Source organism: Mercenaria mercenaria, chromosome 12, assembly GCF_021730395.1.
Source record: "Mercenaria mercenaria strain notata chromosome 12, MADL_Memer_1, whole genome shotgun sequence".
In the NCBI taxonomy this organism is placed as follows: Eukaryota; Metazoa; Mollusca; class Bivalvia; order Venerida; family Veneridae; genus Mercenaria; species Mercenaria mercenaria.
Window position 1 is genome coordinate 3,146,850 of NC_069372.1, and position 24,597 is coordinate 3,171,446.

The 24,597-nt window shown below is 36.6% G+C and overlaps 2 protein-coding genes across 2 annotated transcripts; one reads left to right on the top strand and one right to left on the bottom strand.

The window, feature by feature from the left end:
* The first annotated feature begins 4,679 nt into the window (after positions 1 to 4,679).
* LOC123533971 (sodium/glucose cotransporter 4-like) lies at positions 4,680 to 19,539 on the top strand. Its single transcript, XM_053518907.1, has 12 exons — positions 4,680 to 5,103; positions 6,386 to 6,502; positions 7,458 to 7,515; positions 9,409 to 9,489; positions 10,762 to 10,967; positions 15,209 to 15,344; positions 16,139 to 16,246; positions 16,932 to 17,082; positions 17,455 to 17,623; positions 18,056 to 18,271; positions 18,772 to 18,862; positions 19,215 to 19,539. The coding sequence occupies exons 1-12, from the start codon at positions 4,984 to 4,986 to the stop codon at positions 19,448 to 19,450; spliced, it is 1,689 nt and encodes a 562-aa protein (XP_053374882.1). The 5' UTR covers positions 4,680 to 4,983; the 3' UTR covers positions 19,451 to 19,539.
* Positions 19,490 to 22,710, bottom strand: LOC123534755 (uncharacterized). The gene is made up of 4 exons (XM_053518992.1): positions 22,530 to 22,710; positions 21,682 to 21,858; positions 21,022 to 21,162; positions 19,490 to 20,728 (listed from the first exon to the last, which is right to left on the bottom strand). The coding sequence occupies exons 1-4, from the start codon at positions 22,531 to 22,533 to the stop codon at positions 20,502 to 20,504; spliced, it is 549 nt and encodes a 182-aa protein (XP_053374967.1). The 5' UTR covers positions 22,534 to 22,710; the 3' UTR covers positions 19,490 to 20,501.
* Between the last annotated feature and the right edge of the window lie 1,887 nt (positions 22,711 to 24,597).

The following is a 24,597-nucleotide window of genomic DNA, read 5'->3' on the forward strand; positions in this document are numbered from 1 at the left end:
ACAACTTTAATTGGCATTTTTGGCTTGTGAACATGATACAGACCACATTTTGCAATCAACTTTAATCAAACTTGCACACAACTTGTATTGGCATAATAACTCAGTTCCTTCGAAAACTGGCCAGATCCCATCATGGGTTGCAGAGTTATAGCCCCTTGAAGGGCCAAAATTTGCTATTTTTGGCTAGTGAACACGATAGACAACATTTTGCAATCAACCTTAATCAAACTTGCACACAACTTTTATTGGCATGATATATCGGTTCCTTTTGAAAACTGGCCAGATCCCATCATGGGTTCCAGAGTTATGGCCCCTTAAAAGGCAAAAATTTGCTATTTTGGCTTTTGCAGCCATATAGAGACTTCATTTATGATTTGATTTGATACAAACTTGCAAAATATCTTCAACAACAATAAATCTTGGATTCCGTGATAAATTTTTCAGATCCAATCAAAGGTTCCAGAGTTGCAGCCCCTGATTGACCCCTAAAAGAGCCAAAATTTGGTAATTTTTACCTTTTTTAAAACACAACTTAAGTCACAATAAGATCTTGGTTCCTTTCGAAAACCGACTAGATTCTGTCATAGGTTCTAGAGTTATTGCCCCTGAATGGGGCAAAATTTTCTATTTTGGCCATTTCAGCCATATAGAGGTTTCATTTATGCTTTGATTTGATAAAACTTGCACAGAATGATTATCTTGATGATCTCTAGGCCAGGATCGAAACTGGGTCATGTCTGGTCAAAAACTAGGTCATCAGGTCAAATCAAAGGAAAAGCTTGTTAACACTCTTTAGGCCGCATTTATGACCCTATCTTCATGAAACTTGGTCAGAATGTTTATCTTGATGATTCCTAGGCCAAGTTTGAAATTGGATCATATGGGGTCAAAAGCTAGGTCACCCAGTCAAATCAAAGGAGAAGATTGTTAACATTCTTGTTCATTTGATGTGCATGAAACTTGGTCAGAATGTTTGTCTGCATGAAATATCATATGACTTTTTATCTGGGTCATTTGGGGTCAAAAACTAGGTCACCAGGCCAAATCAAAGAATAAGTTTGTTTACACCCTAGGGGGGCACATTTTTTATTCTATCTTCATAAATTTTGGTCAGAATGTTTGTTATCATGACGTCTTGGACGATTTCAAATCTGGGTCACATGGGGTCAAAAACTAGGTAACACCATCGGAAAAGCTTGTATAAACACTAGAGGCCATTTTTTGTCAAAATCTTCCCGAAACTTTGTCAGAATGTTTGTTTTCATGAAATTTTGGACAAGTTCGAATCTGGGTCATGTTGGGTAAAAAACTAGGTCACTAGGTCAAATGAAAGAAAATGCTTGTTTACACTCAAGAGGCCACGTTTTTGGACCAATCTTAATGAAAAGATTCAGAATATTTGTCTCCATGAAATCACAAGGTAAAACATATTTACACTGTTATGGTGTGTTACACAGGTGAGCGACCTAGGGCCATCTTGGCCCTCTTGTTATCTAGGTTATGGTGGTCAGCAGAGATGTTAGTTTGTATGCAGGGGCGTTGCTAGGCTAGGAGGGGTTTTCTTGGGTCAGGAGTGGCGTTGTTAGGCTAGGAGGGATGCTCTTGGGTCAGGAGGGTTTATGCTAGGATAAGAGAGGTGTTCTTGGGTCAGGAGGTGCGTTGTTAGGCTAGGAGGGATATTCACTGGTCAGGAGGGTGGTGCGGGTTGGTGCGTTTTTGAGTCAGGAGGGGTGTTGCTGGGCTAGGAGGTGTGTTCTCGGGTCAGGAGGGACGATGTTAGTTTAGGAGGGCGTTCTTGGGTCAGGAAGGGCGTTGCTAGGCATGGAGTGGTGGTCTTGGGGCCAGGAGGGTCGTTGCTAGGCTAGGAGGTGGTTCTTGGGTCGGGAGGGCGTTGCTAGGCCAGGCGTGATTTTAGGCCAAGAGGGGCGTTGCTAGTGTAATAAGGGTGTTCTTGGATCGTGAATGGGTATTGCGAGGCTAGGCGGGGTGTAACCAAGCAAGGAGTATCTGTCTGGTAGGAGAGGCGTTGTGCAGGCAGAAGAGACACCATATTCGTCTCAGAAAATTAAACTTGCTATAAATTTACTATAAAGGTAGATCTGTATAGAAAGTTCTTAAATCGAAGTTTTTGATTTTACAAGTTGTTTCGTACGGGCTCAGAAAATTTCGTTTTAGGTTTTTTTTTCTAATCTGTACTCGAATGTTCATGCTTCCTGCAAAACCTTGTACGAGTTGACAAATGATATAAAGATAAATCCATGAAAACATTGTCAAACACTTGTAGTGAATAAGTAGTAAGATAAGAAAAATATTTGCAATTTAAATTCTAATAAAAGCTAACTTATGGTGTTATTTATGCCTTGCAATGGATTAAGAGCCCCATTGTCATGCACGTGTTGGATCGTAAATTTTATTGTTTGTTATTTGTTTTACATTTTTTATTTGTTTTAAAAGTAATGGCAATACACTGTATATATATCATCCCAGCATATTGTTATTTCACCCATTAAAGGTTTTGATATTTATCGTGTAGCTTGTTTCTTGCATTGTCTAAATTTCTACCATACTGTATATGAAAGTGTTTTTTTAAGAAAAGCTTTACTTTCTAAAATAGCAGTAAAAGTTTGTTATCTCGAGGAAGACACTGAGCTAAAGGTATGCCAGATAAACGGAAAATGGATAAAATATTCTCGGACAGAATTTCACCTGCTCACTTTGACCAAGTTGGACAAAATCCACCCCTGTCGTTTTTTGTTCACTTATATCTAAATTTTCTCTTCGTTCCGTTTAGAATCGATACTTATCTTGAAAAGTGTTTGTATTCTTTTATTTCTGCTCATCTTAGTTTAATTTTAAATTTTTTAATCATCAAAAAGGAGGGATTTTGTCCCCCTTGGTTTAATGGAGGAGGGCCTCGTTTATTTTGTTCTACATTCCAGTTAGACAAGCTTGTGTCACTGTGGTCTACAGATCATGCCCAATATGGTGCTGTTCCTCGTTTACACGACGAACCCTTTTCACATGCTTGCATAAGATGAAAGGGCATTAATGGAGTTTTAGTTATCAGGAAATCAATAATAATGATAAAAAACTTGTACGTCTTCCTTTTATCTTCTTGTATGAATTTATTTAGCAAAGGACTCCAATTTAACCTATCCAAAGTTCTAAACTTTAACACCGAAACGTCCGTCAGCCCGCCCGCTTAGCTCAGTAGGGAGAGCGTTGGTCTACGGATCGCGGGGTCACGAGTTCGATCCCCGGGCGGGGCGTATGTTCTCCGTGACGATTTGATAAAAGACATTGTGTCTGCAATCATTCGTCCTCCACCTCTGATAATTCATGTGGGGAAGTTGGCAGTTACTTGCAGAGAACAGGTTTGTACTGGTACAGAATCCAGGAACACTGGTTAGGTTAACTGCCCGCTGTTACATGACTGAAATACTGTTGGAAAACGGCGTTACACCCAAAACAAACGAAAAAACAAACAAAGAAACGCCCGTCTCGTTTTATAAGGAAACCTATTTCTTGTTTTGAACAAACCTTGTGCCGGTAATGCACTTATCTGGCTACCGACCAGACAATTTTTTTTTTTTAGAAAAAAAGTTCTGCTATATATTCTGACTTCATCAGTCTTGGCTCTGATTATTATGTTTTGAGAAGAAATGGGACATAATTATACAAAATTTGAATAGCCTCACGAGTTATCTCCTGTGAACAAAACACTGGGTCTGAGCACAGACGTAATGCACGTGCAGTGACCCTTCAAGCCACTGCCTCAGTAGGAATTGCTGATTTACGTAATTCACGTTTTATAGCAATTTATAATTTACTATTCTACGATGACTCGACTTTTTTTGACAGCGTTTCAAATTCTGCATTAAACAACGGTTGGCGCGCGGACCGGTGAGAGTGGAATATGACGTCAAATATTCGAATGACGCTCAGTTCATTACTACCCTGAAAAATGAAGTTGGGTATAAATAAAATGGGGATATAAGAATTTGCGGTTTATGCGAAGGCATTGATTATTTAATCATGACTTCCAGTCATTCCTCGCACATATGCAGTTATTAACGAGGTTTGTTTATCTTATCGCTTTAAATGAAATGAAACGTTATTCCAAGATAAAGTATGAAACCCTTAAAAGGGCATGAATTTATTTTACCATTTAAAGATAACAGATATCAATTTACCAACTACGCTGTCTTCTGTTTATTCAAATTTATGTCAGATCCTCTTAAGATGAGATTGATTGCGGTAAAAAATGCATTTAATTTAATTTATTTTTGTCGTGTACGAAGTATATAGGGCTATATTATAAACTACCTTGACGTTGTTTAAACCCTACCCTGCTAAATTTCTATAATGCACATTATCATCTTTTAATTTGGACAGTACCATTAACTGTTAAAAGGGGGTCTTACCTAAAAGATACTGACTGAATAGCGAACAGGTAGATTTTGATCAGACTGCACGGATGTGCAGGCTGATCGTGATCTACACTGGTCGCAAAGGTGGAATCAATCCTGTCCAGCATGGTAAGGGTTAACATTTGTTTTTTCTTACTTTGTGCATTCTTATATAGTCCATCAATTCCTTACTTGGCGAGTAGGGGGCCGTAAAATCGAACAGACGTCCCAGTTAGACGCGTTTGCGTTTCACTAGGTTTAAAGCCCTCTACTATCTTGATACAGTTTACGAATCGGGATGTATTAATTTTGTTTGGAAGATAAGCTCTATTTGCATCACCAACGTTTGTATTAAACACAATTACACCTGGACAAATGTTGTACTCGCACACTTAAACGAGAAATAATTAACGTTTAACGTTTTGTTTTTCTTTTTAAGTTGTATACCTATATGTGTTGAAAATGAAAGTTTAATATTCATGTACAGTTTACTAACCTGAACATCAGTGGATAACTTAGCTGTTCAGTTAAAGTTAAAATATATATATACAAAGACTAGCAGATCAGCTACAAGATGTCAACTACACCGAAATCAGGTTCGGCTGATTCATCCTCAATAGCAGGTCTGAACCACTGGGGAGATATCCTAGTTGTTGCTGTGTATTTTATACTTGTGCTGGCAGTAGGATTCTGGGTAAGTTTTGTAAATTCTTTTACATTCGTAATGGTTTATTGTTTATATGAATGCATGCATTTTGGAAGATGAACTTAAACTATTTAACTTCCTGTTGTTATCTGATCTTTGCAATAGTTTTCCACGATATTCTTTGTTTGTCTCAGTATTTAACCAACAAAATAGAAAGTTTTACGGAATCTACTGTTTCTGATTACCTCCCTTTATTGTTGTGACTTAACATCAGAAGTCGCGTTATTTTCTTACCGCGAACTATGCATATTGCTCATTTGGACAACTTTTGAATTATCTCGTGATATTATAACATTAAGAGCAGCGTGGAAGTTTTCTTTGAGGAGAAAGAGAAACAATCGCCAGTGCATTTCAAAGAATGGAACTTGAAATCAGATATACAATTCGATCGTATAGCAACATTGACCAACAGTAAAGACGATATTTTGCATAGACTTTGATGGTAACCATTTGACCATCGCCGAAATATTCATGACACCAATTAAGGTCTAGGAGTATATCACCAAAACACAGCAATATTTGATAAACAAACAGCATCTTTACCAACAATCTACCTGTCCATTACATGTCCTACCGTTCTTGTCCCGTACGACTGGATACTATTTTCAAAAAGGTGTTCCCCTCTCAAAAATGAATGTAATTTGTAAAGAAATGAAAATAAACAATGGCTGAAAACTACGTTCTACATAGTTATGTGAAATTTCAACACTGGGACATTATTGCAAATGCATCTAAAAAGTGTAACTGTTCTTTGAAAATGGTGAGGTTTTACTTGAAAGGCGTTGAACTCTCCGAAAGTGTGGCCCCTTAATGTAGTCATTTTCCAGAATTCAATGTTTATGTCAGTAAATTGACAATTGTTTTGTAGAGTAATATACATGTTTTATATGGTGTTCAATTTTCATGTAAAGCAAAGCTTTCTTTTGTTTGATCTTTTTTCCACCCACAAAATATGGGGCTCACCGTTAAGATACTTCTTGTCATTGTTTTGTGGTTTAATTGCAAGTAACCATTAGATTGTCCATTAGTAACATTAGTTATAGTCATTAATTCAAATTTGTAAACTAGTTTCAATTATTTCCTAATTAATCTTATCTCAATACTTAGGATAACCCGTTAGATCAAAGTTCACGCGATAAAGCCATATCGGGTTAACACTTGAAAACCGTGGCAAAATATCGTCAAAAGATACGCACATTTCCAGTATATGTCTCATGCTGCATTGCTGTTTTGGAAACATTTTTTCAAATTTCTGTTGTTAATTTTTCAGTCGTTATGGCGACCAAACAGAGGCAGTGTTCGCAGTTACTTTCTGGCGGGAAGAAGCATGGTGTGGTGGCCTGTACGTATCGTAAATCTTGTTAAATCTATCTCAGAATCCTCTTTGGTTTAAACATATTACAAGTACAGTTGATGGAAAGGATTAGAACGAAAGACAAGTCTTATAGACTCCATCTCCTTCCTAAGAGCCATCTTTTCCTGTTTGAAACAGTGTGAAAACAGTATGAAAGTTGTCCCTGGGAAAAACATCGGAATGGTTGGCTTGTTAAGTCTAGTGATAACCTGCTTGACAGTAAATCCGATGGTCCGCTGTTAAATTTCCGGACCGGACACTGGAAATTTCTGAGTTACCACCCAAGTTATAGTTTATAAAAGGTCAGTACTGGGTCTTAATTTCCAGGAAAGAAGGAAAGAGAAATCTCGATTATCGATGCTTCACACTGCCAATGTATCTATTCACAAATAGCAAAAGTATCTCCCTGGGTTCTTTGTATTTTTCGTATCTCCTACTAATAAGACCTAAACATATCCAAGTCAGTAATCACTAAAAATGTTTTGGAGTAAGAAACAGAAATGTAACCTTTACATTTGTCTGCGTCTTGCATTGAAGGTACAAAATTATCCCACTTGATGGGACTGAATTTCATCTTGACATACTCCTTAATAATACAAAACGAATCCGGATGTTTTTTGGTTTTTTTATTGTTTTTTTTTAACTTAAGAATGAAGATCACAACGATAGTTTATTTTGTTTACTCTGTGTCTTGCATTGAAGATATGAAATCATCCCACTAGATGGGACTTAATTTCACCTTGACATACACCTCAATAATACAAATAATACAAAAAGAAATCCGGATGTTTATTTACCTTAAAAATGAAAATCAGAACGATAGTTATCTTGTTTACCAAGTGAGGTGACAGTATTCCCATACTAACTTGTTATATTGTAGTATGATACTTTGACTGTATGATGTCAACATAGAAAAAAAGTACCTCCAAATAATGTCACTTTCTAGGAATTTTGCTGTCATATGCAATAATATCTATGGTTTCCTCAGATTAAAATCGCAGGAGAACATTTTACACTCCTGCGAAGCCAAGCAACCGCAGATACCTGTATATAACAATAAGTTGTTTGTTTAGACGAGAAACTGTTTTCATGTAAAAAAAAAACAAGTTAAATCAAAAGTTATTTAGTGCACTACTGGGATAGTAAGTACTGAAATCTACTTGTTTAATATTATAAAACCTGAAATATAGGTCATTAAACGGCTAAATGTTTACAAACATTTTAAAACCGAACGAACTTAAAAAAAATACAGATAGTAACTATGTTGTTGTTGATTGCATGCACAATGTATTCCAAAGTTATTTTTAGTAGTGTCAAAACCAAATGACAATAAGAGCATCTGGAAAAAATACAAATATATACAACTATAGAATCTCCATGAAACTTCGAATCTGAATGCGAGTGTTAGTAAAGTTACCAAAGATAAGCAAAATTGAGTACAAATTATAATATGAGCCGTGCCATGGGAAAACCAACATAGTGGCTTTGCGACCAGCATGGATCCAGACCAGCCTGCGCATCCGCGCAGTCTGGTCAGGATCCATGCTGTTCGCTAACAGTTTCTCTAAATGCAGTAGGCTTTAAAAGCGAACAGCATGGATCCTGACCAGACTGCGCGGATGCGCAGGCTGGTCTGGATCCATGCTGGTCGCAAAGCCACTATGTTGGTTTTCTCGTGGCACGGCTCAATTTTGATAAAGCATTATTGTGATAGCAGATGTAAAGCGTGTGTGTTAACGCTACAGTATCCAACACGAAAATAACACATGAAATAACAGCATAGTATCCAACACGAAAATAACACATGAAATAACAGCACAATATCCAACAAGAAAATAACGTTACAACATTAAACACGAAAATAACGCTACAACATCTAACATTCTAGCATAAAACTGCTGTTTTTGTTATTTTTCGGGGGTGTTTCAACAGGAGAGAAAACGTGTGCTAACAGAGAGATTCTCGCGCTCACGTGCTGTTATAACACCTTTTTATATATGCATGTTCCGTGGCAAAGCGTAAACGCATGACGGCCCCAAAACGGATAATTCAAAATGAAATGACGTCGACGTGACAAAACAACGTAGACTTTAAATACCGCGCATTTCCTGGAAATTCAATGACGCTGAGGGACAATATATTAATTCACCTGGTTTTTTACGCGTTTTCTGCTAGAATAGCGTTAGCGCATGTTCTTTTCGTGTTATAACATCTTCAGAATCCCTCGGGAATCGTTGGTACACTCGCCCTAACGGGCTCGGGTACCAACCAATCCCTCGGGATTCTGCAGATGTTATAACACGAAAAAACATGCGTTATCCCTACACGGAAATAACGCCATAACGAAAATAGTGCTACAACACCCAACATAAATATACATAAAACCTGGATGCGGCGTACGGAAATGAAAATCATTTTATGAAATAGCAACCCGTTAGTAAATTTTTACAATGGTACTGTTACTGTCTTTCTAAAATTAAAATAAATATGATATTAAAACATCTGACACGTTAAATAATTCAAAATAATGTCTTAAAATCAGCCTGAAACGTGCGGTCAGATATCTCATAAACAAGCACACGGATCATACATTTTATTTCACTACATTATACACCATATGTTTATTTACGATTATGAGAAGTTTCATTAAAATCTACGTTGTAGAAAAATTTCTATTTGCGAAAATGTTAAGAAAGTTGTGATTTCCCCATAGACTCCCGAAATTGCGTGAGGTCCGAATTTTTCAAATCAGTCTAGCAAAATATCAAGCAAACGACCCTATCATTTTTATTTGCTGAATTTTCTTAGTATATCCTGAAGTTTTGAAAAATCAGGGTTTAATCAAATTCTACATTGTAGAAAACAATTCGATCTGAACGTGCAAAACTACCTTACACATTGATTTTTTTTTTCATGTGTAAAATGTTTGATATTTTCAGGTGGTTTGGCAGCAGTTATATATACTGATACATTGCAGACAGCCATCATGACGATCGGTGCCTTTGCTCTCATTGGAATAAGTAATGTATTTTTGTCTACCTCAGTATTCAGTAACATGTCACATTGTCCGTAGTGTTTGTTTCATGTCATGCAAGTATTGGTAATGAAACCCGCAAGAGGCACCGTATACAGTATGGGAAACTTCCCATTCTGGAAACAGGCTATGGATTTTCCTTACTTCCCGAACGGGAAACTTGATACTAAATATAGTAACTTGTTGTCACGATTTTGTTTTTTTTCTTTCAAAAGGCTCGATGCATAAGAAAATACATGGCACATATATTATTTGAATGAAATACATCATTTGTGAACATTAAAATCTATTTTAAATTTCAACCGTTCATTATTTTTTGAAATGTCCTAATTAAATTCTATTCAACTTTTGAATTTCTAAATTCCAAAGCTTGCCGAAATGGAAACTTTAATTCCCAATCGGGAAACTGAGATATATAATTTATAGTAAATTTGTGGGAACGTTATTTTGCTGGGGTATTCTTACAATATGCAAAGATGACATACTAGTAAACAAAACTAAACTAAATTCCTAGAAAGATAATTGAGCCGTGCCATGAGAAAACCAACATCCGCGCAGTCTGGTCAGGATCCATGCTGTTCGCTAACAGTTTCTCTAATTCCAATAGGCTTTGAAAGCGAACAGCATGGATCCTGACCAGATTGCGCGGATGCGCAGGCTGGTCTGGATCCATGCTGGTCGCAAAGACACTATGTTGGTTTTCTCATGGCACAGCTCATATACTGTATAGCAAAGTTTTTTTACAGGAGATAAAATGTGCAGTCTGTATTCAACCTGCCACAGAAATTCAAAAGTTTAATAAAACAACTTACCAGGACATTTAAAAAATTGGACGGTAAAAATTAAGAAAAACCTCTCAGGTCCACAATGGTTTATCTAATTATTTGATGACATAAATATTCTTATGCATTTGATTCTTTGAAAGGAACAGGTAATGACTGGTGATTTTGCTTCCCGAACAGGAAGAAAGTTACTATATTTAGTATCAAGTTTCCCGTTCGGGAGGCTGGGGGAAAATCCATAGATTGTTTCCCGAACGGGAAGTTTCTCCTATTGGTATAGACATCCATTGGATTATTGACTTTGAAGAAGAGGATATTGCAAATAAACCCCCAAGTCTTAATGCAATAATTATGTAAATCCTATTGAAATTAACTCCTAATTCCAATTTGTACAAGTACAAATGATTGCTAAATTGTTGCAATCTTGCTGTAGTACTATAGGGTCTTCTCAAAATATCTGTCTTGTTCAAATGTAGGCATGGATAAAGTTGGAGGGTATAACAAACTAGAGGTACTCTATATGGATGCCTACCCGTCGATACGTGAGGAGAACAGCACGTGTGGTGCCCCGCCCAGTGACGCATTCCATCTTCTACGTGACCCAGTGACGTCAGACCAACCCTGGCCTGGATTAATTCTACAAGCGTCACTCGGATGTCTTTGGTACTGGTGCTGTGATCAAGTATGGTTTCATTGGGTTATATTATATACATATTGAATTGGTTGCCGTTGAATAGTCAAAACTGTTGCCCGGTCTAGTTTTGTCGAAACAAAGCTACAAAATTGTGCTGACGAAAAATTCAAAAATGATGCTTTCACAACAGAGTATGGTGGTTAATGTAGACAAATCATCAGTCAAAAGTTCAGGTACTGCAGTCCGTCTGGGTGTTCTATGTAAGGCTGTAACCACTTGTATCCAGCAGTTAGGATAAAACAGCTTCATGGGGAAGGGTGCTGTATTGGCTGTTCGTTTCCATATTTCCTGATGTATGCATTTCATTTTTCACGACCGCCACAGTCCACAATATGATTGTATTTGTGTACATTTTTTCATTCTTCCCATTCGTGAGTTCTCAGACATTGCAGGTTCCATAAAGTTATCATTTCTATCTGCATTAAATTTTGAAAATTGTATTTCATTGTTAACTACTGTTAATCACCAAATTGTACTGAGTGGCATTGTTAAACACCGGGGATAGAATTTTCAAATCATTTTTAGAGGACCATAATTATGTTAGACTGGCTATTGCCAAATATTTTATCCTCGTTAAATAAAGTTATTATTATTATTATTAATGTTATTATTATTATTGTTATTATTATTATTATTATTCACTGGCAAGTCATTCAATAAGTGTTTTATTACATAACTTCAGAATGAATTTTCATTTTTTTCCTCAGACAGCAAAATTTATTGTTGAACTATAGACAGGTCAATAGCACACACCTTAGACCTTTTAGCGTCTATTATTACGTGACATATATAACTATAACATTACGTGACACTTATATATGTCAAGTAATGATAGACGATAAAAGGTTTACTTCAGTGGGAGTGTATGACATGACATTGCTGGTCTAATAACAATGGATACCAAATCGCATTACCATGGCTTCATTCTGAAAGCCTTGGTATTATGAAAAAAATCAGTCCAGTTTCTGGAAAAGATAAACATTTTAGCTAGAGGTTGTGCCTCCTTGCCATTATGGCACACCTAGTGTCATAAAATCGGGTATAACTGAAATGTTTTGAAAAGACGCACGTTTTCTCATACTAGAGAGTTTGAGATTTCAACCTTCGCCTTCCCCTTCAACGTCTCTTGCGAAGTTAACGTATGAAGATGAAGTTCGATTAAAATTCCTTGAGATTTCAAACATTAGAATGAACCTTACTTCTTTTAATCCGCCCATTCAACTTATCCGTAATTATGATCGTTTTTTTCGTGCATTTTGATACCAATTGTCCGAAAGGGCAGGAATTTTACAAGAGGTTTTAAAAATGAAAAAATGAAAATTAAATAAAAAAAACATTTCAATTAATATAATCATCGCATGGATATTAGAGCGATTACCAACAACAAAAAAAAAAAACAACAAAAAAAAAAAACACGATAAAACAATGTGAACAATGTAAAAACTCGTTAGTGTTGCTCCAAACATTTAGGTTTTATATAAAATTGTGTCAGTATAGTCAGTAAACAATGCACGATTGTAAATCATACATGAGAGGAAATAAAAATGATTATTACATACCTAAAATTACTTTCCATTGGGTTTCAATGGACCGCGATCGTGCAATATTTTTCCATATCATGACGTTGAACGCTTTCATATCGGACTAGTCCCAATCCGTAATTCTAGTTACCTCCCCTGACGGTCCGTCCATTGCGGATCTCGTTTCTTTAGATTTTTGTTGCTATTGTGTGTTAGTTTAATTTGTAATTTATGCAACATTTTGTTTACTTTTACACTTTGATTAATCTGACCTATTAGATACTGGCACGTAGTAATTTATCAAACTGAAATGAAATGAAAGTTATAATTACGTCATGAGTTGGACTAATATAGGACGTGGAATGTTTTCTTAACGTTGTAATGGAAAGAATCGCGTGACGTCCATGGCATCCACGCGCACGTTGCGACAACAAGTTGACGTCATTTTCGCATAAAAATATTAATGCGCGTCAGTTTGATTTGTTTATTGCGTTTTCGGAGAATTTTTTTCTGTATTTTTTCCTGTCTTTCGTGACAGAACGATAATTTAGATATAAATTAATCATTTGATAGTGGATATGTAATAGAAAGGTTATCAACTTTGTATGTGGATATATGCACTCGTTCTTTCGCGGACAATATTGCGCTCCTAAAGTCGCGCAATATTACCGCTGCAGAACTCGTGCATATATCCACATACAAAGTTAATAACCTATAATGATCATATCAACGTGATAATGACACTCTGTATGACTGTGTATAATGCCAAACTCTCAGACAGCACAATATGATTTTAAGATACTATTTGATAAGTAAAGCATCTGCGGATCCAGGAATTTTGGTTAGAGGGACATCAACATTAAAGAGGGCGTCACCCACTTCAGTAGAGTAGGGTCACACCGAGTTTCAAGACCGACTTTCTTTGTAAAATGTAAGAATCAAAGGGGGAATTAACCCACAATGTCCCTCTGCCAGGCTCTGGTTCCGTGCATTTAAAGAATGGAGTTATCCCATACGGCTAACAGGAAACGTCTCTCATCATGATATCCTAGATCTGAAATTGTCTGATACTTCAGAAGAATTTTCCGTCTTACTAGTACCATTATATGTTTATAATTAAAACGCAATTGTCGTATTAAGTGTCCGACAGAAACAGATTGTTTTTATTTGGATGTGAAAATAAAATGTTCCACCAAATGATCATCGCGCGTAATTTATTGTTCAAGTAAAATGACTGTCATGCCATGTGCCTCCATCCAGATTTCAGTCTTTGATGCCGAGTATGTGGACAGAGTAGATGTAAAAAGAATGAAGTTTCGACTTTCGTGATATCACATCTTCGGACGTTCAAAACTTCACTTCATACGACAAAAAGGCCCATCTAGTATAATCGATACCGCCTGGGGACACAAATATGCCGTAGAAGTTAAAGTTTGAACAAAATCTCAAAAGTTTCTCAAAATCGGTTGATAACTTCATACTTCCAGGTTCAATTCAATGTATTTAGTTAAAATCATTAGCCATACAAAACTTCATTATTCTTATACCTATTGATAGTGTTTCGCATCAAATTTAATCTAATTATTTATATGGATAATCAAATAACTTAATAAGCAGAAATCCCGAAACTAAGCTTTTTATTTCGCATAGTAATAAAGAGAAGTCTTAGGCTTACGTGATATTATATGGAAAACTTTAGTAGCAACGTATGATATAAATAAAATACACGCATATCGGTGACGTTTTACCCAAAATATATATGAGAGACGTTGAAGGGGAAGGCGAAGTTTGTTATCTCAAACTCTCTACTGCTTCGTTCATACGGAACTTTGAACAATATGCAATAACATGACTAAACGTTGCGCTCTGTATGTTGTCTTTTTCATGGCAATCACTTATGTAATTCGTCAAATGGGTAAAAAGTACACAGCGAACATGAACACATATAATCCTATTGACCTTTGGTCCCACCGTACACTGTGACAATTAAGATTTAGGGGTATATCATCAAAACACAGCAATATTTTATAAATGAACAGCATCTTTACCAAAAATCTACTGCTGTACTGTCCCGTACGATTGATACTTAAAATATTCTGAAAAAGTTGTCCCCCTTTAAAAAATGAATGACATTTATAAATAAATAGAAATAAACATTTTTTGAAAGCTACGTTCCACATAGTTATATGAAATTTCAGCACTGGGACATTGTTGCAAATGCATAAAAATGGAGATAATATTATGTAACAGTTCTTTGAAAATGGTAGTTTTAAAAGCGTTGAACTGTCCAAAAGTGTGGCCCCTTAATGCAGTCCTATTCCGTAATCCAAAATATATATAAATATACTGACAATTGTTTTGTAGAGTAATATACATGCTTTACATGCTGCTCAATTTTCATGCGAAACAACCCTTTCTATGATTTTATGTAGTTTGGATTTATTTCTCAAAATGTAACACTAAGCGTTAAGCGGCATGACTGAACGTTGCTTTCTGCACGTCGTCTCATGATGGCATTTGACCAAACATTGAGTTATTTGAAAATTATTCAAAAATATATAAATATACAGAGTGGTCACAAAATACTATCTATATAAACTTTGACTGGCCAACCACACGACATTTTTTTTACTTTTCCCTGAAGATTGGAGAAGCATAAAAATATACTACATGTCATTACAACATTAAAAGAATGTATTTATGTTTTAGGTGATAGTACAACGAACTCTCGCTGCTAAGAACCTTTCGCATGCGAAAGGCGGGGCAATTTTGGCGGGATATCTGAAGATAGTTCCACTGTTCATCATGATATGGCCTGGAATGATTAGCAGGGCTCTGTATCCAGGTAATCTCCCTTTTATTGGACCATTCCCGGTATCCAGGTAATCTCCCTTTTATTGGACCATAGACTATCCAGGTAATCTCCCTTTTATTGGACCATTCTCTGTATCCAGGTAATCTCCCTTTTATTGGACCATAGACTAGCCAGGTAATCCCCTTTTATTGGACCACAGACTAGCCAGGTAATCTCCCATTTATTGGACCATAGACTAGCCAGGTAATCTCCCTTTTATTGGACAAAAGACTAGCTGTAACTCCAACAAATTTTTTGGTGAATGAAATTTTATATAACATTGTGATAAGTATAGACTTGATCAGCGGCTTAAACTCTTTTTGAAAAATGAGAATATCTCTTTTGTGCTATTCTCTTTTGTTTACTTATTCAAACGTGTTTAAGAATTTAGCATAAAACACGACGGACTACACACGATATGAGCTAAACAGGATTTCGTTGTACACTGCTAGATAAAGTATTTAGCCCTTTCAAATACTTTTTTCTACAGGTTTTATAACAAGATAATGTCTTATATTCTAGCTGGAAAAAATAGAGACCTTATTTACCATATTAAGGAAAAACAGTCAAAATTAATGTTTAAAGATATTTTTAATCCTCAGTTTACGCCCTCGTTGAAACAAAATTGCTGCCATCTTATATTAATCTCTTTTAAGCCGATTAAAAAACTGCTTGCTTTAAATGATTTTAGAAAACCCAACTAACGAAATAAATATGAGTACCTTTTAAAAGAAATCCGCCATAAAATGTAGCACTCAACTGTACGGAAGTGTTTTATCTTGTAGATGAGGTTGGGTGTGTAGATCCTGAAGAATGCAACAGAGTATGCGGTAACCCTGTCGGCTGCTCCAATATTGCTTACCCAAAACTCGTCCTTTCCCTTATGCCTACAGGTAAGCGCTTTAATGAGAACAGTTGATAAAATAATTTTTTGTTTGTTTTGGTTTAACGCCGTTTTTCAACAATCTGACGGGCCTTACGTAAAGATTGGGCTTATGGTCTGGCGGGTTTACAGTCAGACGGGACTTATAGTCAGTCGGGGCTTACAGATCCATGCTTTGTTTCTCAAGAATTTATTGTTATTATTGGCATCATTAATTAATTAACTATTATACAACATATTCCATGCATAAATGATTAAGAAAATTAGGGAAGGTACCATTTTTATTTGCTGTTTGTTAGGTTTACGCGGTTTATTGATTGCAGTGATGTTGTTGGCAGCCGTTATGTATTCTCTAACGTCCATTCTCTTATTGTCTGACAGGCTTACGCGGTTTATTGATGACAGTCATGTTGTCAGCCGTTATGTGTTCTCTAACGTCCATTCTCTTATTGTCTGACAGGTTTACGCGGTTTATTGATGACAGTCATGTTGTCAGCCATTATGTATTCTCTAACGTTCATTCTCTTATTGTCTGACAGGTTTACGCGGTTTATTGATGACAGTCATGTTGTCAGCCATTATGTGTTCTCTAACGTCCATTCTCTATTGTCTGACAGGTTTACGCGGTTTATTGAAAGCAGTGATGTTGTCAGCCATTATGAGTTCTCTAACGTCCATTCTCTATTGTCTGACAGGTTTACGCGGTTTATTGATGGCAGTGATGTTGTCAGCCATTATGAGTTCTCTAACGTCCATTCTAAACTCATCCAGTACCCTGTTCACAATGGATCTTTGGAGACGAATAAGGAAACACGCAACAGAACGGGAACTTCTTATCGTCGGAAGGTATTTTACATACAGGACCACAATAAACATCTTGACCGAATGAAGTAATTAAGGTTTTATTTGTGGTTTAGAAAAATGTGGAAGAAACAGATATACACTACTTCATTTGTCTTGAACAGACAGATATATTATTTTACGCGGTTAAAGCAGTTATAATGTAATAATTAGAAAAAAAGAGTGTGATTAAATTTTATCCTTTCAACGTGAAATTTAGAAAATTTCTCGATAACGCATTGTATTGTGGTATTATATACATTCAGGGTGTTTATTGCCGTCATGTGTGGCCTCAGTGTGTTGTGGCATTATATACATTCAGGGTGTTTATTGCCGTCATGTGTGGCCTCAGTGTGTTGTGCTATTATATACATTCAGGGTGTTTATTGCCGTCATGTGTGGCCTCAGTGTGTTGTGGATCCCGCTAGTTAAGTCCTCACAGAGCGGTCAGCTGTTTGTGTATATACAGGCTGTACAGGGATATCTGGGGACGCCAATAGGTGCTCTCTTTCTCTTTGCTATTCTGTGGAGGCGGATGAACGAACATGTAGGTTTCGTTTGTTAACTAAACTCGAATATATCAAACATTTTCATCATAATTGTTCTCCGAATTTTGCCCTTGAACATGTGATCGTTGCAATAAGGTAATTTACGTTTCTTTACTTAACTAGATAAAGACTGTCCGAGGAAGGTTTCACCTCTTTTATAAATGTATATGGTGTTATATAATAAAATCTATAAGAAGATAACATTTACTTAAGAGAGACCGTAAATGACCATTTGTTGTGGTTCTTACCCTGCTTGAAGAATTCAAAACTGATGTGCCCACGCGAAAAAAAACACTATACAGTCTTGGAATATTTTTAAGTAAATATTGTGACATGAATATATAAATTTAAATTCTACACTGTTATTTTTCTTGTGCGAAATTCAGCAATCCTCGCTCACCTGTGTAAAAACTGTACATATTCTGTTTCAGGGAGCATTTTGGGGAATCGTTATTGGTCACGTGTGCGGAGTGATACGAATGGTGTTAGATTTTGTATATCCAGCACCTGACTGCGGCGAACCGGAAACACGTCCGCCTGTTGTACTTCACGTGCACTATACATATTTTTGTCAGATGAACTTGGTTATTACATCTTTAGCCATCATAATAATAAGTCTCCTGACCAAGCCGCTTGGTAAGGAAAAGGTAAATATGTAAGTTTTCATTGGTAGATAAGTTTATGAAAAATATGCAATTTCCAAGCTGACAATCAGACATACACTTTATAGCTTTTCTCTTTGTATGGACATGTCTGAAACGCGTAGGCCTATATATACTTTTTATTTTTAAATTGATTTATACTATGATATTCCTTTTTATAATGGAATGTAGTCAAGGTCGAAGGCTTGAAAGCTGGGTACCAAGACCATCTCTATCATATACTAAATTATAAAATTCATATCTTTTCAAACTGACAATGTTCTGTGACTTTCAAGTGAAAGAAAATGTTTTACGTACAGAATTTTCGTACAGAAACGTTTCGTGAAGAAATGATTGTGTACAGAAATGTTTAGTACAGAAATGCTTGATACAGAAAATGTATCAAAATGTTCCTGATTTTTATTATCAAATTACATCATACGAAAGGAAAGTTCTATTAGTTACAATAACCTAATCATGGTTTTGTGTGTTTTCTGATTTCACAGTTGATAGGAATGACATGGTGGACACGTTTCAGAGCAGACGATATTGATGTTACTGAAGTGAACGAAATGACGTTGAAACCAAGAACAAATGGTTAGTAACGTTAGTTATTTATATCACTGGTTTTATAAAGAAGCTTTCAATATTTTATAAAATTACATTTCTCATACGCTTGAAAACCGCTACTTTTAATAATTTGTTTGAAGCGAAAGAATTCATATACTAGATGACTAAAAATGTTGGCCATTGTTTTTTGCAGATTATTTACACATTATTCTGGTTATAAAATACTAAGTGAAGAAACCTCTGGAATATTTTCATGCAATCCGGGAGGAATATAGTGTTTAATTAACTTTAATTCTTTCAAAGGTGACTAAAGGATCGAAGAAAATATGTCAATGTATTTCTTTGGGTTATCTCCTTTTTTGGCTTTTTGTGCATCCAGGCGTAACAGAACAGTCAGCAACAGATGATGATGAGGCGGAAAGTGGCGGAACTTGTCGAAGATGGGCGGATTTTGTCTGTGGAATTCCGAAAAAAGCCGAAGAACACAGTTTAGAAGAACAGGCCGCACAGAAGAAAGTGTTTCTGAAAGAGAATAGGTTCTGGTCGAAGATTTTAAATTTGAATGCAGGAATAGGTCTTGTGGTTGTAGCATTCCTCATCGGCTTCTTTAGATAGAAGAAAAAAAAACCAATATAAACATCAACTATAAATAGATCAGAATCACATACATTGTATCTACACATTAAATTTTATTTTTAGTTCCATTATTACTCTTGTTATGTAGAGCTTTCACGAATGACATGCATCTGGGTATATCAATGTAAAAGTCAAAAAGATAAAAGCAGCATAAGTATTTGTATCCGAATTCAAGGATCCAACAAGGAGACTGATTTTACCTTAAATCGTATATATGAGCCGTGACATGGGAAAACCAACATAGTGGCTTTGCGACCAGCATGGATCCAGACCAGCCTGCGCATCCGCGCAGTCTGGTCAGGATCCATGCTGTTCGCTAATAGTTTCTCCAATTCCAATAGGCTTTAAAAGCGAACAGCATGGAGCCTGACCAGACTGCGCGGATGCGCAGGCTGGTCTGGATCCATGCTGGTCGCATACCCACTATGTTGGTTTTCTCATGGCACGGCTCATATATTGATGAATCTGTCTTGCGCCGACTATCGTCTAAAACATATCTGTAAGTTGTTTTCATTTTCAATTAAAAAAGTCCTAAGATGTTAAATACAGGTTAGATCTGAGCTGAATAATAATCCTGGTCGTTGTCGAAGAATGACTGGCCCAAAATCCACCGCCATCTGACCCGGCAGCATAATTGGTTCGAGTCCTGTCAGGTAGGAGCTGAAGCATTTTCAGTCCAGTGCCATCTGATGCTTGACATGGTTCCTAAGAGATCTCTGTTATACATATTGACCACGTCTACAAGTAAAGTTGGCAATCAGAGGACCTTCCGAAATTGCTGATAAATGCGATACTGTATCCAAAATCACATAATTTCAGTCAAAGTAATTGGTCACTCTAAAAGCAATGTCAGTCTACAAACAATGTCAATCAGCCAGACAATTATTTTAAAGGCCAATGTAATTTGAGACATAGTTTCAACATATTTTTCTGCCACTGAAAGTTCCATGTTCCATGCATCATTTTTAACATGCTTCTGCGATATAGACTTTAATGTTACGTCTTTTTCAAGTCCAGAAAGCCGTTACCATTACTGAGTTGAATCCCTGATGAAAGTTTTTATCATACTTTTTCTCTCTAAATACCGCCTGTAAAAGATGCGGATATGACTGGACGCTTTGTAATCTCCTTCTAGTGTTGTTATCTCTTCCAGTAGTTTTTCAAACTTTTTATTCATTTCGGATAATTCTGTTTTCGTCTTTTCAATTTCTCTTTGTAAATCCGCCTTTTTCATGTGTCTAACTTTATGTTTTATTTCTGAAATTTAGAATTTACATTTTTAAGAACACAGGAGTTAGGCTGTGACCGGACTTAATGGCTATTTGGACCCAGTAGCTGATCGGGCTACGTATTTGTGATCCAATACCCGTATTTGCCTCACGTAAACCTTACACGCGATAGTTTTTGAAGCAGCACTTTATCATGAAGTTGTCGACGGAACTATTGCCATGAAGTTATCGACGGAACCATAGTGTACAGAAAATATGGATAAATTATTAGTGTTACTTATCTTGATTTTAGAAAGCTAAGTACCAGTTTAAAAGTTATACCCAAAACAGCTTGTACGTCTCCCATTGTACACGAAAATTGTCTTGCAACCGTTAGAAGTCCTTTACGGGGTGTTTCACCTTTGTCTTGTTCATCGTCAGAATATTGTGGGAACTTTTGCAAAACCGAGACTTTAATACAACCTATAGAGTAAAAACAGTAAAAAGAGTAAAAAGAAAACTGAATGTAGGTTACACTACAATAAATAGTATTCCCTAGATATATTCTATATAAAACTGACTTTTTAAAGGGCTACCAATCATAGCTAGACCCATTCCAGAGAACAATTCTTACCACATTCTCCGGCCAACAACGAAATAAATAAATAGATCAATCAATCAAAATGTAATTTTGCAAATGATTAGTGGTCAAGCGAATTCCCGTGTTACTGCTTAAGTAACTTTTTGTCCAATTATTTCGAAATTTGATTTCTCCCTCTGTGTAAAAATAAACATTTCAGCTGAATACTTTATCAAGTTACAAGTTACATATAATTTTGTTTTGATTTAGAGTCCCTACTGTTTGGTCCTGCGTAGGATGGTTGCGTGCCTCGTCATGTAGACTTTAAGACTGAGACAGAAAAATAAATATCTTAATCATAACATATACGCTCTTCTATAGTGCTGACTTATCGTTTAAAACACCGCTTCTCTATACATTACCTTCGATAATACTTTTGACTTCGTTTTTTCGTCTCAGAATGAAATGATTCTTGCATCTTAAATACTCTGCCGATGCTCTCTGAACGACGGAGGAACATATATCGTCATATCTTTCTTTCAACTTCAACAGTTGCATTTCCAGCTGCCCATATTCTTCCAGTAATTCATTCTTTGATCCTATTTTCAAAATTTAAAAATTAATGTTAACTTCCCCCGAGATTTTATTCAGGGCCGCTAACCCACGTGACTTTTCGGTATGGTATACACGTGGAAAATCGCTCGATTCATGTAACGGTGTTGTGTGTAGTTTCCTTATTACTTGACGGATTTTGGTACAATAAAGAGTGTTAAAGACAGAAAAATGCGTGTTTTCCTAGGAACAAAATGGCTGCCAGACTTAATCAATACCGTCTTCAAACACTTCGCCCATATTCCAGTGTGTACGTTTCCAAACACATTGAGTCAATGAAAAAAAACTGGGCGAAGTGTTTGAGAAAAGTACCGAGCATTTTTGACAGATGCTTTGTGGTGACAAAAGCACCCATTTTCTTAATTTGATGAAAATCTGTCAAGTAGAAAGGAAATGAATATGTTACCTGATGTGAGCAATTTTCTGGTACGATACCTCAAAGTCACGTGGGTTGGCAACCCTGTTATTGCCGTCTGGGAAGATTTTAAAGTCATTGATCAGGCTTTATTCTAAGCAGTTGTTCAGAAATTAGGCTACTTTTACTGAATATTTCAGATGATTAGATTAGTTAAAATCATTTACAATAAACAATGTATAAAATAAATGTTTCTCAACTCTGTGTTTTCTACTCAGTTAATACATGTTAGAGGAGTTATACCCATTTCCTGTTCTTCTTCGCTGGTGTGAATCTCCTGAATACTCTACTTCAGTCTGTTTAGTCAAACGCTTGAAGATACCACCTATATCACAAGTTCTTCAATGAACAGAAAGTAAACTGGTTTTGCTCATCCGTCGGCAAACCAGCTGGATTCCATTCAATAATCTGTGACAATTACATAAAATAAGATGATTGTCTGTTGTCAGCAGATAAAAGCTATTGTTATGAAGTTAGTAGGTCAAAGGTCAAAGTGAAATCGAAAATTGAAAACGGTAACTGTCAGTTTGCCTTGGCCTGCACTCGTCAAACTTGCAGGATGATCTCAGGTAGTCATCCTATGAAGCTTGGCGGCTGCAGGCACTACTGATCGGAGCTTTTTTAAGGTGCGGTGTAAGCTTGATCTTTGACCCCTACAAAAATGGGATATTAACTTATACATGTACTAGTCAATCACCCTTTAAAGTTTGACGGCTGGAGGACTTTACGTATTTCAGTCTGAAAATCACTGCTAGTTTGACCTTTGATTTTTTAATCCCTGAAACAATAGTAACCATCTTCTGACCACAAACAACCATCCTATAAAGTTTGACATCAATGGGCTCATGTGATGTGAAAAAAATACAGTCTATATCTCCCTGTGACCTTGACCTGTCGACATAATCTACTGTCCTAAAGTGTGACAGTCGTAGGCACAATCTTAACAATCTCCTGTGTTTAGCTTCAGTGTCGCTGAGGCCTTGCTCTGCTGAGCCCAAAAACAACAAGAGTACCTAGATATAGTATACCAGATTTATACAGCGCACTTCTCAAGACAAATATGTACAAAGGCACTTTACATACAAAGGCAGTCGCTCTTGGCACCAAATTAATCCTTTACTTGTACAGACACAGATCTATCTGTCAGACTAGAGGGACAGAGTTAGAGAATGTCCTAGAACAGATAGAGAGAATTCTTTTATATACAAGCATGTCCGGCTAACTTGACCTAACTTTTTGCGAAAAGACAGTGTGGGTCTTTAACGTGCCCGGTGTGTAGCACCGGCACTAGCAAAGCTGTCTTTCCTGGAAGAACCAGTATTGGCCACTTAGGTTGGAGACTCACACAAGCATCTCACAAGTTTCCAGTGCCAAGACCGGAATTCGAACCCCAGACCTCTGGGCCCGTATTGACCAACGATTTAGACTTGGACTTTGAAGTGCTAAAATATTTATTTTTTCAAATAAAGCATGGATTTCCTTGAAAACTTGTCTTAAATATTAACTGGTCCCAATCAGTTATAAAGACTAAAAAGTCACTACTGATTTGTGAGACATGAAAACAGAGATTTGAGTATATATATGCAAATGTTGAACCAGTAGGAATGTGTAGTACAATTCGGGCTCGTATATAAAGAAGCATCGAAACTAATCTTATTGGGTTAGTGGACTTGCTGTGGCATGTGCGTGTTCGTTTGTACTGCTAGGCGCTTTGCCGTAATTGGTCTGGCATATTGTGGTGGTGATTTAGTTCGTAAAAATTCTCTCTACTATATATATATATATATATATATATATACTATAACAAAAAGGTGTGCGACGTTCCAGGTAAATAGATACATTAGAAAAGGAGTTAAATTCTCTAAAACGTCTAAAGCTTAGACTTGGACGTTGATGAATACGGGCCAGGCTGGATTGACAGTCAAGCGTGTTACCACTAGATCCCCGGGCCACCTCGGACAAAGATCCAACAGGAAAACCCACATTCAAAGAAAGAAGCCGCCATTACAGCACCCAACACAGAAACACGAGCAGGTGCAACTGCATAAACGCACTCGGTGACCGAGCGCATGTACACATTTAACAGACACGGATGCAGCAACGTTCAAGAAGAAAAGCAGCAAGGCATCGCTTTGGAACATCAGTGGCAAAAACACCGCTCGAGAGTTTACAAGTTCCACAAGCTGTAGGTGTTGACTGGAAACAAATGGTCTGGACATGCATGCCCAAAACAATACACTCCCTATTCTTCAAAAGATGGGGGCACGTCACTATCACTTTCTACAGATTATAATAACTACATCCATACATG